The 17,776-nt window shown below is 36.8% G+C and overlaps 1 protein-coding gene across 1 annotated transcript in view; it reads left to right on the top strand.

Annotated features, from left to right (window-relative positions):
* Window positions 1-318: 318 nt before the first annotated feature.
* LOC131439337 (regulator of G-protein signaling 17) overlaps window positions 319-17,776 on the top strand; it is a 113,911-nt gene continuing 96,453 nt past the window's right edge. The window contains exons 1-4 of the mRNA XM_058610231.1: window positions 319-1,910; window positions 14,600-14,764; window positions 14,840-15,031; window positions 15,469-15,477. Of these exons, the coding sequence (XP_058466214.1) occupies window positions 14,841-15,031; window positions 15,469-15,477 (200 nt within the window). The 5' untranslated portion in view covers window positions 319-1,910; window positions 14,600-14,764; window position 14,840. The remainder of the gene's footprint in view (window positions 1,911-14,599; window positions 14,765-14,839; window positions 15,032-15,468; window positions 15,478-17,776) is intronic.

Raw genomic sequence — 17,776 nt, 5'->3', positions numbered from 1 at the left:
TTTCTCGTTAGCGAGATACAGTGCGACATCAAGTTCAAGCAACAAATACACGCAACAACCACTGACGGACGATTCCTGACCAGCGTGCTTCTCCTATACTGCTGCGGTGGGCAGGGTGTGAAAAATCAACCCACTGTTGGTGGAAAACGAAACGCGATAATGTGTTGCGTGTGCGTTGGTTTTGGTTTTTCACGCGTTAGATAAACCACAGTGACTCGAGCTGAGACGAAGCACACCAAGAGTCAAGAGAGTGTTCCGTAACTCACCGTCATCGAACAAACTGAGCACCGACTGTGCCCGTGAAGAGCGAGAAGAGCAGCAGTTTTTAGTGTATTAGCACGCCATATTGGTTTTTGTTTCGCCCTACAAGTCGTGGAAGGTTTGGGCGCCGCACTAGTTCGAAATTCATGGAAAATTGACACCTTTTCCGCGAAAAAATAGGTCAATAAGATATACCTTGTTTAGTAAACTGTTGTAATTAAATCGAGTGGTTGGTTTTTCCGAATAGTTTCCTGTTGGATTCGTGTACGGATCGGTTGTCTCGTTGTTGCGCGGTTCTGATATATCTTGGTATTTTCCTCGTTGATATTTCCCTCACGAAGCAAATGTGTTCTATCTTCTTTTTGTTCCTATCATAATCAGTGACAGCGAGGAAAGGTGAGGTGCTACCAGAGTGAATCAAGTTTTCTTCGGTTCCATGGCCTTCTATTTCTGAATGGGAATATTTTCTCGCTTTGCTGGCTGATGGTTCATTATCTGTGATTGGAAAATTAGCATTCAAGCAGGCTTCTTGGGAAATGAAAGTACATGTGAATCCGTTTAAACGAAAATGAGCGTTCCAGACTGCTGTGAATGTGATTAGAATATAGGATGTTATGAGTGACTACAAGGAAGAAAAGAAAGTGTCGAAATTATATTTTTTGTTTCCATCTTTATTTGATCCCGTCGGTTTCTTTCCTTTTGCTTAATAGCGGATAGAGATAGCTTACTTGTTTGGATGTGTCCGATAGCAGGTACTCTAGAAGCACGAAAATTGAAAAAAAGCAAGTGAAACATACACAAATCCACAAAAGCAAAAAGTGATATATTTCCCCGCCCTCCAACATCCCTTCTAAGCAGTGTTTATAAGTTCACTAAAGGGTGCAACCAAAATTACTAACAATATCAAGTCCATGATAGAGGATTACAAATATCAACTCTTCTTAATCGAAATCTAGAGTCATTTGAAGCTACTATCAACTGACAAGGCCCCTTTTGCCGTTTATCATCTACCATTCGATGTTGTCGCATTATAGTTATTAGAAATCCAAGCAGCCCGTCACTGGTTTTGTGGTGTTGTAGTTGACATAGAGAGAAATAAAACGGAACCGAAGAAAAAAGAATATCCTCGCGAGACATTGCCATCATCAACATCATCGTCATCGATATCATCATAGTAATCATCTGACCCTTATCAGAGATCTCAACAACCAACAACAGTAACAAAAAAAAAACAACAAAACTAATAACACCACAAATTGTAAAGAGTAGAAAAAGAAGGCTAGTCGGTGAGCGCGCATGAGAGCGAACGAAAGAGAACGAAGCAGTAATAATTATCAACGAGAAGTTCAAGGAAACAACAGAGACAGCGATACAAATGCACACATTGAAAAGAAATTTCTAGTATAGAACGAGTAGAGTCGTGGCAAAAGCGCAGCAGGTCAACCAAACACAAGGAAACAGACAGATAGGAACGGATCAAGGAAAACCGAAGCATTATCCTCCCGGTTTTCCTTCGTCCTGTTGGTCGTGCCATTTTCGTTATCTCGGCAATATACAGCTGTTTCTTCAAACGGCCACAGGCACACAGATAGTGCGCGACGGCAATAAAAGCAACAGTAAAAAACATCGACCATCGGTATTCTAGTCTGGTGAGTGAATTTGTTTGTTGTTGTTGTTATTATGTGTATTGGTGGAGACGCATGGTGCTGGTACTGGTTGCTCGGGTATAGTGTAACAGTTTCACGAACAATTTGAATGATTGATGTTATTATTTGTTGTATTGGAACAGGAATCAATTTCGAATGTTACTAACGGAGGACGTACCTATCAAAAGGACTTAAATAATGAAATAACCGCATAATTACGTTTAGTGATTGTGTCCTTGTTCTTCAATTTGATCAAGTCTGTACGGTTTGAAAAAATCTTAGGTCTATTTCTTTAATGTTAGCAAATATTATTAGGTCGTGTGTAAAGAATTTCATCGATTATTTGTACTCTTTTTTACCGTTTAGCATTTCTCTTTTAACTTTTGAATTGTTAGCAGTTTGTCAAGATTTTCTCGAAATTAAATATGTGAACTACATCTTGTCGTGTCTGTGTTTGACAGTGACTAAATTACTCATGAGTGTCGTAATGTTTATTCACTGCAGCACTAACCAACATTTACGGGTTGGTTAAGTACGACATTCGAAAAATGTTGTGAGGATATTTTTGAGATCAAGATTCCGAACGCTTGTGTAGCACAGTATGCTTGTTCTTTGCAGAATATTAACACGCTAATTTAAAATCCACAATAAGTAATAGTTATTCTATACTCGGTAAAACTTTGAATGTTTCTAGTCAGTGTATGTTCGATTCAGTCATATTTAAGCTACATAAATTTAAACTTTTCAAGTTGAAAGAATTACAGGTTTTTTTTGGGTCAATCGATGCCTTTCACGCAGCTCACCTGGGTTCGATTCCCAACCCCCCACATAGGGCCAGAAAATTTTTCTGGTCCGAAGAGGCGAATGACCTTAAGGTTAAAACCTCTTTAATCGAAACAAAAAAAAATTACAGGGCTGTATGTAAGACACGAACAAGCTAAATTGGATGGATGCCCTGCTAATTGATGCCGAAACTGACTTTAGATTATTTTCAAATTCATTGAAGGCTATTTGATTGTTTTGGTGCATAACATAAACGTGTTGCTTAAATTTATAGTAAATCTAACAAGTGATATCAAACAGAATAGAAATACATATTTAGGTGTGTTTCAAGAATCCGTTAAGAATTTCAAGTCAAAAACTTTGTGTTCAGTTTCGCCCCACTTTTTTGTCCGATTTAGCCCCGCACAGACAAATCATTTGCAAGACTCGATAATTGAATTTTATTCCGATCCGACTTCCGATTCCGGAATTATAAGGCAATGTATGCAAATCTATGAGAAAATGTGCACTCAATTGTTTCGGAAATTTCTTAACCGATTTTCACAAACTAAGATGCAAACGAAAGGTCTTGGAATTCTTTAAAAACTTCAAGGATCAGCCCCTGGGGTTGTTCGAGCCATTGATGTGGAAAAAGGCAACCAAAATTTCTAATGATCGATATTTTCAATTAATCGTCACACTTTTGAATCCGCAAATGCACGAGAGTCTGCTTAGATTGATCTTTATTAGGAACCAACACCGAACACGCGAACCCAGAATATAGACTCTAAGGCTATTCGCAACGCGGTGATGGATATCTGTTCTAAAATGACATACTGTTGTATAATTTAAAACTGTCAAAAATAAAACTCGAGCTTGACGATCTCAACGGAAAGATTTAAAATCTGTTCTATATATTTCTGTGAATGTATTGGTGTTGTGTCTATTCACTTCACTGTTTCAAATCAGAAACAAACAAACTAAATTAATGATTTCGAAAACGATATGAATATTTTTACAGATCATAGTGAGCTGGAGTGCTTCTAAATGAAACTGTATTATTCAGTGCAAAACATTTAAAGCTTATATTGATAATTTCTGGAATGTCATTCGACGCTTTGACATCTCGTCTCTCAGATTTCGTAACAGACGCTCACGCAAAAAAAAAAAAATAAAACAGTGTTCTATTCGTGTTTCAAATTTGTTGTACTCGAAAAATAGAACTAAATCTCAGCATCGTGATTGACATGTTTCAATTGTAGATCTAAAGTAGATCAGTCCATATGAAATAAAACAGCGTTGCGAACAACCTAATAGTCGTGATTTGTATTTGTTTTGTAGCCGATGAAATTACATCAATAGCCCAAATGTATGCAATTATATGTTTGTACATGCGTATCGCAAGATACGATATTTAAGCTTCTCTTCGTCAAGCTTGTGTTCAAGTTTTGTACGCAAGCAGTTATTTTTATAGCGTTTCTCTACCATTACTATCCTTCTGCGATTTTGGTTGAAGCGATAAACTTTATCTCATCATCAATCGAGTTCATTTTATATAAATTAGAAATTAATCTTATGCACTTAAAATTTACCCTAGGGTAGCTGTCATATTCTCAGGCGAAACGACATAACATGGAATTTCATCCGATCTTGCATGACACAAGATCAGAGCATACCAGTTAAAGCTTCAAATCGTTTATGGCACTTTTTGTCTTGCTGTCTAGCAACAACCTACCTCTAGCATACTACTAGGGATGTCGTAATATCGATCGATTAATCGAGTAATCGATTAATAACCCAGATAATCAAGTAATAGTTAATCGATTAACTATTGAGCTAATCGAATAATTTAAAAAATCCCATAGTAATAATCGAATGAATAATCGAGTAATCGAATAATAACCCAGATAATCGAATAAATTTCAATCGATTAGTTTCAAAATTATACTCGATTACTAAATAATCGAGTGATTCGAAATTCCCGACATCCCTACATACTACGCGTAGGACTGAAACGTTAGCTATAATTTTGCTTATATTTATAGCTTCGCGTGCTTCCAACAGTTTCGCATTTGCATCGATTGACCAATCAGAGCGATACTTTCCCTTTGATACATCGCTTACTCCTTCAAAACCGTCGACTATAGCAGGGAAATCTGGTATGCCGGCGATTTTTTGCAGACAAAATAGGACACTGCTAGCTATTCATCAACATTTCAATGACATACAATTAAAAATACATGGCTATGTACATTCAAATCAATACGTAGAAATATTTCCAATCAAATGGTGACATAATATTAATAATTGATACAAAATTGACTGTGCTGTAATTGTTCAAAACCTGATCACATTTCTACGTGTATTTTTCTTGAGTTTCTAGTTTGCACCCGTATATAGAAAACAAAAAGTGCGGGTGTGTAATGTCAGAGACATAACTGGATGTCGTGAATACGAATAAAACTGACACGATTTCTTTACACTTTCGAATTCAAATTGATAGTTGATCGATTGTGTGAATTGCGAAACTTTCCCCTTTTTCACTACTAAAATTTTCAACGATTTTTGACGTCGATTATCTCATTTCGGATTTGCATATTTCATTGAAAGGAACTATCAAGATGCTGTACAGGATTAATTTCTGCCTTTTAGAAGGACCAAATTGTGGAAATTTCTACGATATTTAGCACAGTTCGGAACATTTTTCTCGAACGATTTTCGAACAACGAAAGTGCACGAAAGATATCAAATTATTTTGGATTTTCACTAAACTGATGATATCTACCTCCGATAATATTAATAGTTCTTTAGATAACATTTAGAGCCATTAGAACGGCTGATTTTATATATTGTTGTCCTCTTTTCGTTTCTTGTTTTCTTTCTCTCCAATGCAAACCACCACCAGCTTAAGCAATCATTCTTGCTTGAATTGAAACTAACTTTGCGTACAAACCGACACATTCGCTCGCAGTGCCAAATGCAGTTCAAAATCAATTTTTTGAGCAAAAAAAAAGGTCTCACACTACCCATTTTCCCCCACACACTTGTCACACCTGCACTATCACCTGTACCTTTTTCCTCAACCGCTCTGTAGTTTTTGGTACTAAACTGTGCTCGATTTCCAAAATCTGTGATTTATTCAAGAATCTGTGAAAATCTGTGATCATTTTCAGAAATCTGTGAAAATCTGTGTCAGTTTTAAAATCTGTGCAGAAAACACAAAATCTGTGAAACACAGATTAATCTGTGAACCTGACATCCCTGGAAGAAATGATCGATTTTCGACCACGGTTCCCCTTTTATAACGTTCAGTTGAAGATATGTGCCTGACTACCTCAAAATCGTCGTCCTTGCACGAAAAACCCTAGCAAAAGTAAAGAGTTTTCCGTGTTGTTTTAAAATTTTCAGAAAACTTAATTTTTGAGTTGTTTGTGGTTATCTCATACTGTTCAAAATATTATCCTAAATTCCTGATCATATTTTTGATGAAATCGTGAAAGAATTACGTTGCTGCCATTAATACAAGTCGAGATATTCACGATTAAGTTCTGCCCATTGTTTCATATGGCTAATTTTGAAAAGGCGCCCCATAGTAAAGTAAGTCGTATTCACGACAAAATGTGTCGGACATTAAAACAGTGGCGTCTCATGACGAAATTTACGGGTTGTGCACTGTTTATGAGATATAAAATCAGTTGTAACCGTTCATTGTAAATGAAAGCTAACGATTTGGGGATGTGTTTTTCTAAGCAAAGAAATAGTGATATATTTTTGGATGGGCATTTTTCATTCAACTTATTTCGTATCATCGATACAATAAAAGAATTCGTGGCTCTGCACGTCGAGCGAATCTGTCGATAACTTCATTAATAGAACCGCTTCGACGTTGCAGACTTCACAGCCGATTCATAGCGAACAGAACCAGCGCCTTATGCACGAAACCGTAAAACCTTTCATTTGAGTCAAATTTTGTAAGAATGAACTCAACCGTTCATGATAAAATGAAGACAATCCCGTTTTAGAGTTTTTCCATTTTTTGAATTATCGCTCTAATGGGGCTGTCCATAAAAGACGTCACACTTTTTTTGACGATTTTTTACTCCCCCTCCCCCCTTTGTCACAAATTGTCACAGAAGCAAAGACCCCCCACACCCCCTATGCCACATGTCACGAATTCAAAATAAATAAAATTCATCTCAATACATTCTTAATATGTATGACAAACCATACAAATATGAGGGAAAATTGATATACATATATTATTGTTTTAGGTAAAGAATAATATTTCCTTAGTGTAGCATACAGAGCTAAGGAAATAAAGACCAAAACCTCATCAAAACGAGATCACTGCCGGAGAATCTTTTCATTATCAGTTGATCAATGAAATTTAAATCACATCGATCAATATCGGTACTTATCTTCCGTCACACAATGGGTAGTGATTTTGAGCTAAAATGATTCTTGATTTATGTAAGTTCAATCATTGGATGATTCGATAAGCTTTGATGTTGGTGGAGGAAAATCACATATGATCAAGATAAGACATGACATGATCTACGTCTGAAATCATTGATCTCCAGCCTTTTTCAAATGAAGTACAATCGAATAAACTGCATCAGAATCAGATACGAGAAATTCTTATGATATACTATTATCAATGCTAGAAAATCAAATTACTGAAAAAATTGTCAGTGCATAACTTAAGTTAAACCGTTTGAAGGCATCTTTTTCTATTTTACTCATATTTGGTAAAATTGATTAATTTCGCTAATTTACTCGCTCCTCCGTGCACTTTTGCTGATCACAACAGAAATGATTTCCTGCATCACTCATTTCTGAATTTACAAGAAGAAGCTTTTACATCAACAAATACACGTTTTCCTATAGAATGTAAACGTTTATTGTGGAGATTTTTTCAGGAAATAGGGCAAAGCAGTAATATAATTAGGTATTTTAAAAATGCGCTCATTGAAAATATTGGACATCACATTCCAAAAACCTCCCCCCCTCTCCCCTGTCACAAAAGGTCACGTTTTATGAAACACCCCCCTCCCCCTTGCGGCGTGACGTCTTTTATGGACAGCCCCAAAAGACGGTTTGCAGTTTCATCAGGAATTCTTCACCAATTTACGAGAAAACAATACTTTTCATTTGCATCTAAGTTCGAGAAAATCGGTCCAGCCGTTTCTGAGAAATGAGTGTGATTTCCGGTTTGGAGTACACGACCACTTTTACCGATATACCCAAAATAAATGTATTTGGTCAACAACTAATTAGACCTGCCTAGTTTAAAGTACTTTGCTCGATTTTTCAGAGTCATGTGTTGAAATACGGTCTGGAAATTCAAATGTTTAATACTCAACAGCCTGTAATTGCAGAACCGAACGTCAAATCCGGCTGAAGTTCGATAATATTCTGTGGGATTGTAAGACATTTTATTTGATCCTAATTTTGTGGAAATTGGTCAAGCCATCTGTGAGAAAATGCAGTTATTTTAATTTATTTTGCACATTTTACTCCGTCATTCTGGATCCGAAAGTCGGATGGGGATAAAACTCAATAGCAGACTATGGAACTACAGGGCCTTTTATTTGATTCTAAGTTTGTTAAAATCGGTTAAGCGGTCTCTTAGAAAATAGTGACACTCAATATTTTTTGTACATTTAAAAAAAAATATTCCATCCGTATAAAATGCAATAGCAGGCTATATAACCAAAAGATCTTTCATTTAAATCTAATGTCGATTTTCATTGATTCCACTCGCTCGATGCCAGTGTTTTGCCTTGATAGTTGATCAATGAAACGGTTTTGTAAAGTTTGCTTTGCACGCTTGCTGCTCTGAAAAGAAAACGGATGCAAAATAGTTGCCCGCGAATTGCCCCGAAAGTGCATTTTTTTCGTGCGGTGCAAATCAATGAAACACAGTGCACCTGGTTTGATTGCCCGACTGCACGAAAATTGCACGAATCGAGCAAAACACTCCACGAGTGTTCTCAATGAAAAACGACATAAGTTTGTGAAAATCCAGCCATCTTCGAAGAAATCGAATGCATATTTTTGTTACATACACACATCCATACACACACACATTTTGCGTACTCGACGAGCTGAGTCGAATGGCATATGCTACTCAGCTCTCCGAACCTCGGTTAAAATGCAAAAATGGCAAAAATGCTTCCTAATCTACCTATAATGGTGAAATATTTCCATTCTCTAGTCATTCAAATAGTTTTATTGATGCATATTCTTTATAATGCTGATTCTAAACATGAATTAAAATGCGGTTTGTCAGTTACGTCACTGTAACAGTTACATCTCCAAAACAAAAAGGGACGGTCATAAGCCCTTAGAACTTTACCAATGACGCTATATGATCCTTCAAATGAGGCTAAAATCGTTGAAGTCGGTTCAGTCATTTCAGAGAAAATTGAGCAGATCTAAAAAAAGTACCACTAATACCTAATAGAAACTTTTAACCGAGCCAAAGATTCTTGGAATCGGTACATCTCCGAGAAAATCGACCGAATAGAAATAGCGTAGATAATCTATACACACATGAAGTCTCCGATCTCGTTGTTCTGAGTTGAATAGGAATATTACGGGTCTCCAGTGCATCACTTCAAAGTCGATTTTCCTTTCTATGGGAAAAGGTAAAACGACTCTCAAGTCTTGTTCCAATCAGTGTTGGGAAAATCATGATCAGAAAAAGTTCATTTCACTATCACTCGCGAAAAAATCAGTTCAAGAGATTTTCTAAAAAAAACTCAGCGGCTGAAAAAATCACTTCCGATATTTTCATTCATGAAACAAGCATACACAAAACTCTGAACCTGGAAGTTCACAAGTGATTTTGGCATTAACAATGCCTTAATATTCGCTATACGGGGCCGGGTGTCAATTAAAAGTTTCAAAAATAGCCGCGTAACCTTTTTTCGTCATAATTTTGAACGTTAATAACTCAGTCATTTGTTGATGGATTAACATAATTTAACAACCAATTGATTCGGAAACTTTTAACTTAAACATGTATGACAACGTCGTTTCGGTATTTCAATAGCATACTATTGAAAAACTGGTTAGAATCGACCTATGTTTTCATCTACCAATTCCAGTTGTACAAAATGACGTCAATTTCTTGTTCGGTATAGGAGGCTTTGCGTCATGCATAAAAAACACCGCATCGTTATGCGTAGTATGAAGAGAAATCTATAAATATACGCTGCAAATTATTTCTTGATTTCAGTTGATGCTTGGCTGTGAATGAAACAAGTAGCTCGTCCAGTGAGGTGATGACTATATTGTATATGCGTTCTCTCGTTGGATTGTCGCTTTTGCTAACTCTTCACTGCACGAGGCTGGATGTCAATTTAAAACAAATTCAAAAATAACCGCGCAACCTTTTTCTGTCATAATTTTAGCGCTTAGAACTCAGTAATTTGTTGATGAATTTATATAATTTAACTACCAATCGATTCGAAAACATTAAACTTATGCGGTATCGTCATTTAAGTATTTCAATTGCATACCATTGAAAGATTGGATTGAATTGATCTATGTTTTTACGAGCCAATGACAGTCTCAGTGAATGATGTCAAACTCTCGTCCGATTTGCGCAGTATGAACTATAGCACGAAAGGGAATCTATAAATATACGCCCGAATACATTTCTGCTTTATGTTAGTTTACCCATGGCTTATCTTGATTCTCCGGTAACTAGCAGGCCAACTTAAAATTATCGGCGATAGATTTTTCGAACCTAATTTGAAGAGCTTGTATCTCTGTGATTTATTGATAAATTTTCCTCATTTAACTTGATTCGAAAAAGTTTAAAAATGTTTTAATTTGTCAACAAGTAGTTTGCATACTGAATTACATACTAAATTCAGCATAAAGTTGTGTTATGATGATAATCATAGATAATTCTTTTTCATTAAATGTGGCTAAATACAAAGAACTATCTCTCAGCATAATCCCTGAGACCCTATTATTAAACCAAACAATAATCGTGTAACCTAATTGAATAGTTAGAAATTGATTTAGTTGTATAAAGCCTAATATTTTGGTCTAATCTTGCTTCCAAGAATTTTATAGAAGGGATCCAGACTAAGCAATTCGTTATGCAGTATCGATTTGAACAAGCTGTTGTCTCACCAGGAAACGCTTCCAAAGATTCGGAACTTAGTACAAATAACTTGCACAGACTCACATATATAGAATTATAAGATGCAATAAAATACAGTATTAGAGATAAACTCAAGACAAGATTATCTACGATTTTACATGTATCATTCAAATCCTTACTAAACTCGGGTTACCGCCAGTTTCAGTTAAATTATCATTTACATCAAAACAACAAGTGTCTTATCACTACATGCGTTGTAACAATGACAATGTTCGTTCATGTATTAATAAAATCAAGTTACAATATGAACAAAATTAAGGAATTTGGTTGCGTATGCATTGGTTCCTTAATATGCAAAAGTGAAAATCAATTAAAGTATCAAAATATGTTCTGCGGACTATGTCACATATTTTCTTCCTTGTATTGCTACCATTCTATTTTCAGACACTTTCCGAAGCTTATCGACGCTTTTTAACGAAGGATCATTAAAATTACACTATTACTGAGTTTATTAGTTGACGGTTATTCAAATTTTTCACATTCACATTTTTCGATCAAAATATTTAAAATCTTCTCTAATCGCTGTTTATAAAATGATTAAGTTTGTACGTTCTCTGTCTTGAAAATTATTATGATATAAAATCATTTCATCTGTCCAGGTTTATATCTTGAGGTTGTTCGTATCTAAAATTTATCTTTTAAGTAACTTTGGAATCATCATAATTGATTTTCATTTAAAGGATATTGTACAAAAAATTTCTAATGTAAAAATTTGTTGAAGGCATCAAAATAGAGTAGAATCAATTATTCTGAAAAAATCTAATTGTCATTTTGATCATTCGTCAAAAATGTAAACACTAAAAGTAAAGCAAGTTTGTAATTTGTGACTTTCAGTGCATCCATCATCATCTTTATTTTTGTATTTAACACATGGATCAATAAGTCCCGAGACTAACAATGGAAACAACATTTTTTTTTGTAAAAATTTTTTTTATTCATCAACATAATCACCTTTTAGGGTGATACATTGGTTCCAACGTTTTTCCAATTTTTCAATACCATGTTAATAAAAAAAAATCTTTCGCTTCAAAATAAGCTTCAGTTTCAGCGATGACCTCCTCATTTGAGCCAAATCTTTTTCCCGTTCGTTCAATTTCTGAATCATCGACTCGTTGCTGTTTTTGTTCCATCGAAAGCAATCGCGGCACCCACTTGGAAAAAACCTTTTTCATGCTCAATTTTTCATGAAGGATAGTAAATGAACTTCCATATGATATCTGACATCTGTGTCATCTCAACAATCTCACGGAGCATCACTTTACAATCTTTCATTATAATTTTTGTCACTTCACTCACATTTTCCGGTGTAACGGTTTCCACAGGTCTACCCGAGCGTTCCGCGTCATTTGTGTCGGTACGACCACGTTTAAACTCGGCGAACCACCGACAAATCGTTGCTTTTGATGGACAAGAGTCCGGATAACATTTTTCAGTCCATTGTTTCGCTTGCACGGTGTTTTTACCCATTAAAAAACAATGTTTTATCAAAACACGAAATTCGTTTTTTTTTCATTTTTTAAACAAACTACAAAACGACTTTACTCCAACCTCGATAACTCAGCTGTTTCTGGTCGGATCGACTTAAAATTTTGACCCGTTTCAAGCAAAGGTTAGTACTCTAGAAAGACGTGGTTACTGGTTTACTACGAGCGCCATCTCTGCTTTAGTCTCGGGACTTATTGATCCATGTGTTATTATGGGTACCTTAGAATTATTTCTTTTTTAATGTAATCATGATCGGTCGTGTCTTGCATACAACCCTCTAATTTTTTTTGTCAACGAAACTTGATTACAAATTTTCACTCACATATATATCGCTAAAGAGATAATCGAAAGGGAGAAGAGTTTCAGATGATACTTCGATGCTAAATTTCCACTACACTTCAGTTCGACAATGTGATTTTCACCAATAAAAGAATATCTACTGAATAAATTCACAACTGAACCGCAACTGAGAAATAATGAGAGCCATTTTTTCGATGCACCTATGGAGGTTAACATGAACAATCATATTTTTCCCACATTCCAAATAGTGATCATAGCGACGAAAGGTTGTTTTAATTCCAACTGGCAGATTAAACTGTACTTTTTGGAATTATTCCCATTAAAACGCTATTTAGCATGCATTTCATTCATAGAAGTAACAGTAGCGCAACATTGTCAGCAAGTCTCGAACACAGTAGGCGCAGTGTTTGAATGGCGCGTTTGAATTAGCATAGCGGTAGTCTGCGCTCCTGTTACTTCTGTGTACGTTATTCAAGCTAAATGGCATGAAATGGCTAATAGTTTTTAATCAACTAACATGATTTGTGATTGTTTTACTAATGGTTTTTATCAGTGTTGGTGATTGCTGAAAATTTGACAGAAGCTGCTCGATTTTTATCTATATTGTATACAACATTTTCAATCTGGTAGAAGATGCTACAAGAATTCGAGTCTCTCAATGCATGAACCTCGAGAGAATTTTTCTACATTTCTTCGCTCCACTTCATACTCTGAGTATTTCATGGCCCTTAAAAAAAATTTCAGTCTGATAATGATCGCCGCTGTGTGGAATTTACCAAGAGAGAATCGCAAGTTGACAATTATCGCAGAAAATCGAATCGATGATTCGACTTGATGATTCTCATACTAGGTTGCAATATTTAAAAACCCTTGTGTGGAGCATTCACATGCATTTTCATAGACACAAATTATACAAAGGTTATAAGCACATAGTTAGAATAAGCGGCTATTCTATCACAATTATCCACTGCCCATACAGAATCGGATCGCGAAACGAGAATAAGCGAGCGTTTGTTGCTTCAGAGAGAATCCCCACAGCAGCGTGCTAGCCGTTGATTCTCAGACGGTTCACCGAGAGAAATTCGCTCTCGCACTAGTGTCTATTCTATGTTAAATGTACCATGCCGGTTTTTTTGTTGTTGGGATGATTTCCGATTCTCTTTCATGGAACCGATTTCATCGTGGAAGAGTTGCGAGTGAGCATTCTTTGATACGGTAAAAGCCACCCTTGGTTTTTATTATCATTACAACTATTATTAATCACAGCCATGCTTTTATTAGTGATATAGTACCAAGAAACTTTCGAATACATCAACACTACTGATCCACTTATCAACCTCCCTACGCACAATGAATATTTTCAGAAAGGTTCAATTTTGTTCATACAACGGCTATGAAAATTCATTTCCCAAAAATCTTATGTTCGAGAATCATACCAGATATACTCAATGTACGAACGTTTTTTTTTCGAGCAGAATGTTCGCTAGTGAACTTTTCACAACTGATTTTTTACCATGCAGAATCAGTTTCAGTGAGAATCGTGTAGTCAAAAAATCTGTACTGAACTTTTTTACAGTGAGTTTTCTGATCGATGATTTTTTTTGTCTAAAAATCACTTGTGAAAAATTTCAGTCGCGATTTTCGAAATTTTGATTTTTTACCAATACGGTTCTAGCCATTTTGAGATAGCTTTGTGAATGAAGTCTATCCCTAATATACTTTCGAAATTCCAAAAAAATATGAGTTTGGTCAGTAAAACATGAAAAAAAATCATCTCTTGTTTTGTCTTGTCCAATATGCAAAGTATCCTCATGTCAGTCCCATGACAAATGCAAATTTAATTAATTTCAAATATTAGTTTAAGGGTATTAGCGCTTCTCCCTTGGTAGCAAGATTGATTCAGCTAAACTTGAACGTATTATTTAGCATTATTAACTAAGCGTGTTTCATTTTTTACTTCTAGCATCCACAACTAGTCATATCGTCATTCGGGGCCGCAATTTGGGCGATGGGGCTCATCGTTAAATGGGCGACCGGAGTCTGCCCTTCCGGTGCACCAGTGATACGTTCGTAGAGCAGGAAGTTGTTTTGTGCACGGAACAACTTCTATCGCCAGCTAGCAAGTTGGGTAGGTTGCGACTGGTTTCCGCCCAAAAGTGTGCTCAGCTCACCTTACCTCACCTCATATATCGGTTCGTTCCAGAATGTCCTGCAGCGTAGACGGGCTGCCGGCGGGGTGTCGACTCCGTGGCATGGGCTCGACCGTTCAGAGCGGTCCGCTTAATACGGGTTTAGGTGGAACGCAAGATACAACATCCAATATTGTGCCGCTACAACGACCACCGTCGCAGAAGCCGTGCTGCTTCTGCTGGTGCTGCTGCTGCTCGTGTTCTTGGTAAGTTGCTTGATTTTTTTTCTCTTGGCCAAGGCATCGGTGGTGATCTCGAGTTATCGAAGCAGATTGAATGATTGATGATCCTATATTAGTACAAAAGACTAGGTACTTCCTTAATTTTGTGTTTCTATGGAAACGTATGCTATTTAATTTCCATCGATCGAATAGTTGTAACTAGATGAGTAGTAGAAATGACGAATACCGAATAAATAGTATTCGTCGTTAGTCATGGTATGGAAATATAACTTCAGATGGTAATTGTGATTGCTTCAATTGACCTTTCTTCACTTATTATCATCATCGATCGATGCCTGTATAAATATCAAACATTACCAAAAAATTATTCTCAAATCCGATTTCTCTTTTACATTCCATGTTTTTCTTCTCTATTTGCTGTCCATCAACTCTGCTGTTGCGCGGTTCATCCATTCGAGCAGGGCTAAATGGTGAGTTCATAAATATGTTATTAACTTGAACGATGATTTTGACGTAAGCTTTGTGGACTGACATGTAACAAGTTCTACGACCGTTCGGGTTTTTTTATATTCGGAGAGCTACCGAAAATGGGGAAACCTAGGCATGCAACAGTCCCGAGGAAAGTGTACATAATTTATTTGACGGTTGATTGCTATTTGTTTTCGGACTGCTCTACTGTTATTCACGTTGTTAGGTGTTGAATCTAATTTGGCATTGAACCAAACATTTCCGTCAGAGCGGAACAAATACAAGTGTACGTGCAAGCGGAACAATTAAAGTCTGTTACTATATAAATATATACGTAGGCCATTATTAGATACGAACAGATATTGAGTTCAACGAAAAAACCACGACTTTCAACTGGAGTAAATGCCCTTTTCACTTCTATTATTTTCTCAGTCGATCCGTATAATTTGTAGGTGACCTTACCCCATTCCAATGAGCCCTCTGCTGCTTCCTCACGGGCGTACTCATAAATTGGCAATCGAAAAGCCATTACCACTACCAATAGCACTCCGGCTGTTGCCTACATTTTTTTCACCTCCAATGGCACCCTTCATTTCCCATGGTGGAAGAGCAGATGGGACCCATTCAGATGTTAGCCGCTCAATGATGATTCTCGAAGAGCAAACCGAAGCGAGAGAGAGAAAGAGAGCACAGCCAGATGCACTGAAATCAGGCGCATCGTATTTTTTATCAATCAATATCCATCTCATCCATTGTCGACATATCCCGTTGTAGCAACGCTGGTAAGCAAACCCACTTCCGTCAGTCCCAGCGGAAAAGCATGACCCACTCAAAAGTGAAAAAGGCACGAAAAGAAATTGGATACTGACGCAGGTGGGACGGGAACTGACTGGCCGAGCGTCTTACTAGACACACTGGGTTGCTTGGCAAAGTGCGAATCGAGCGAAGAACAGAAAACTCGTAGTAGATTTTGAACCGTGATATCACCGAGCGTGGTGATGTCATGGGATGCTGGGCTGTTGGGATTCGAGGAACCCACGTTTTCCCTTGCCGAAGCTGAGTGCTTCGGAAAATGTGTATGAATGAATCGGTTTTCTTAGCTGGCTCGATACGGCAGTCTTCTTTGTATCGCGTGATGTGTACTGCACGAGAAAAGTGAGCTATACCAAATTGCTTAAAAATTCGATTTTGTTTTGGTGAGTTTATTATATTTGATTTGATAGAATGTCGAGTAGAAGTTCTTCTGATAACAGAGCAAAGAAAATTCCTGTTATTAATTTTAGTAAATATTAATTAAAATATTTTAAACGCAAAGTTAACTTTCTTTTTGAAACTGATCCCTTAGAAGAGCTTTTCTTTTAAATTTAGAACTATTTTGTATTTTCTGGTCCATGAAATAATCATTAGACGTCAGTGAACGTTTATTGCTAATTTTCTACTAAAATTCAACTCTACAGAGTGCGCCATCTGGATGTAAAGACTGTCCCAGAAAGTATAGACGCACTTTGATTTCGCTGAAAATAATTCACAAGTGTTAGAAATTAAAATTTTATTCGATATTTATTCTCAACATTTGCTACTTAGCCATTGTAGACTTGCTGGCGCACCTTCTTGCGAACGTTCCTCATTAAATTCCGTACTGACTTCTTGGCGACAAGTTTTGACATTTTTTTCCAACCTTTTTAGAACTGTTGAATGGTTTCGGCTGCCGAGACATGTTTCCTACGATGTGCCTTCGTTGATGCCCAAAATTCCTCAATTGGTTGAAGTTGTGGGCAATTTGGTGGATTCATGTCTTTTGGGACGAAAGTGACATTTTTAGTAGTATACCATTCTACCGTTGATTTCGAGTAGTGGCAAGAAGAAAGATCTAGCCAGAAGCCAACAGGATCCTTGTGGCTTCGAATCATGGGTAGAAGTCGTTTTTGTAAACATTCCTTGATGTATATTTCGTTGTTCATTGAAGCAGTGGTGATGAAGGGTTTCGAAATCTTACCGCAGCTGCAAATTGCTTACCAGACCATCGCTTTCTTACCAAATTTTTTGACTTCAATCGATGTCTCGGACTGGCCCTTCTCGCACCGTTTAATATTATGGTCCCGGCAGGGATTTTTAATCGAGTTTCACGTATGCCATGATTATGCAGTTCAAATTTCCAGCAACAATCATATTATTCAGCTTTCGAACCCTCGGCCTGATCGATGCTTCTTGTTTCGGACTACGTTTTGGTTGTTTCTGCTTCTTTAGCACAAAGAGCATTTGACTTCGAAGTACCCACTTTTTTGGCCACATTCCGAACTG

This window comes from Malaya genurostris, chromosome 3 (assembly GCF_030247185.1).
Source record: "Malaya genurostris strain Urasoe2022 chromosome 3, Malgen_1.1, whole genome shotgun sequence".
Taxonomy (NCBI): domain Eukaryota; kingdom Metazoa; phylum Arthropoda; class Insecta; order Diptera; family Culicidae; genus Malaya; species Malaya genurostris.
Note: the sequence above shows the minus strand (reverse complement) of the source record. Positions and strands in the feature narration are given on the sequence as shown.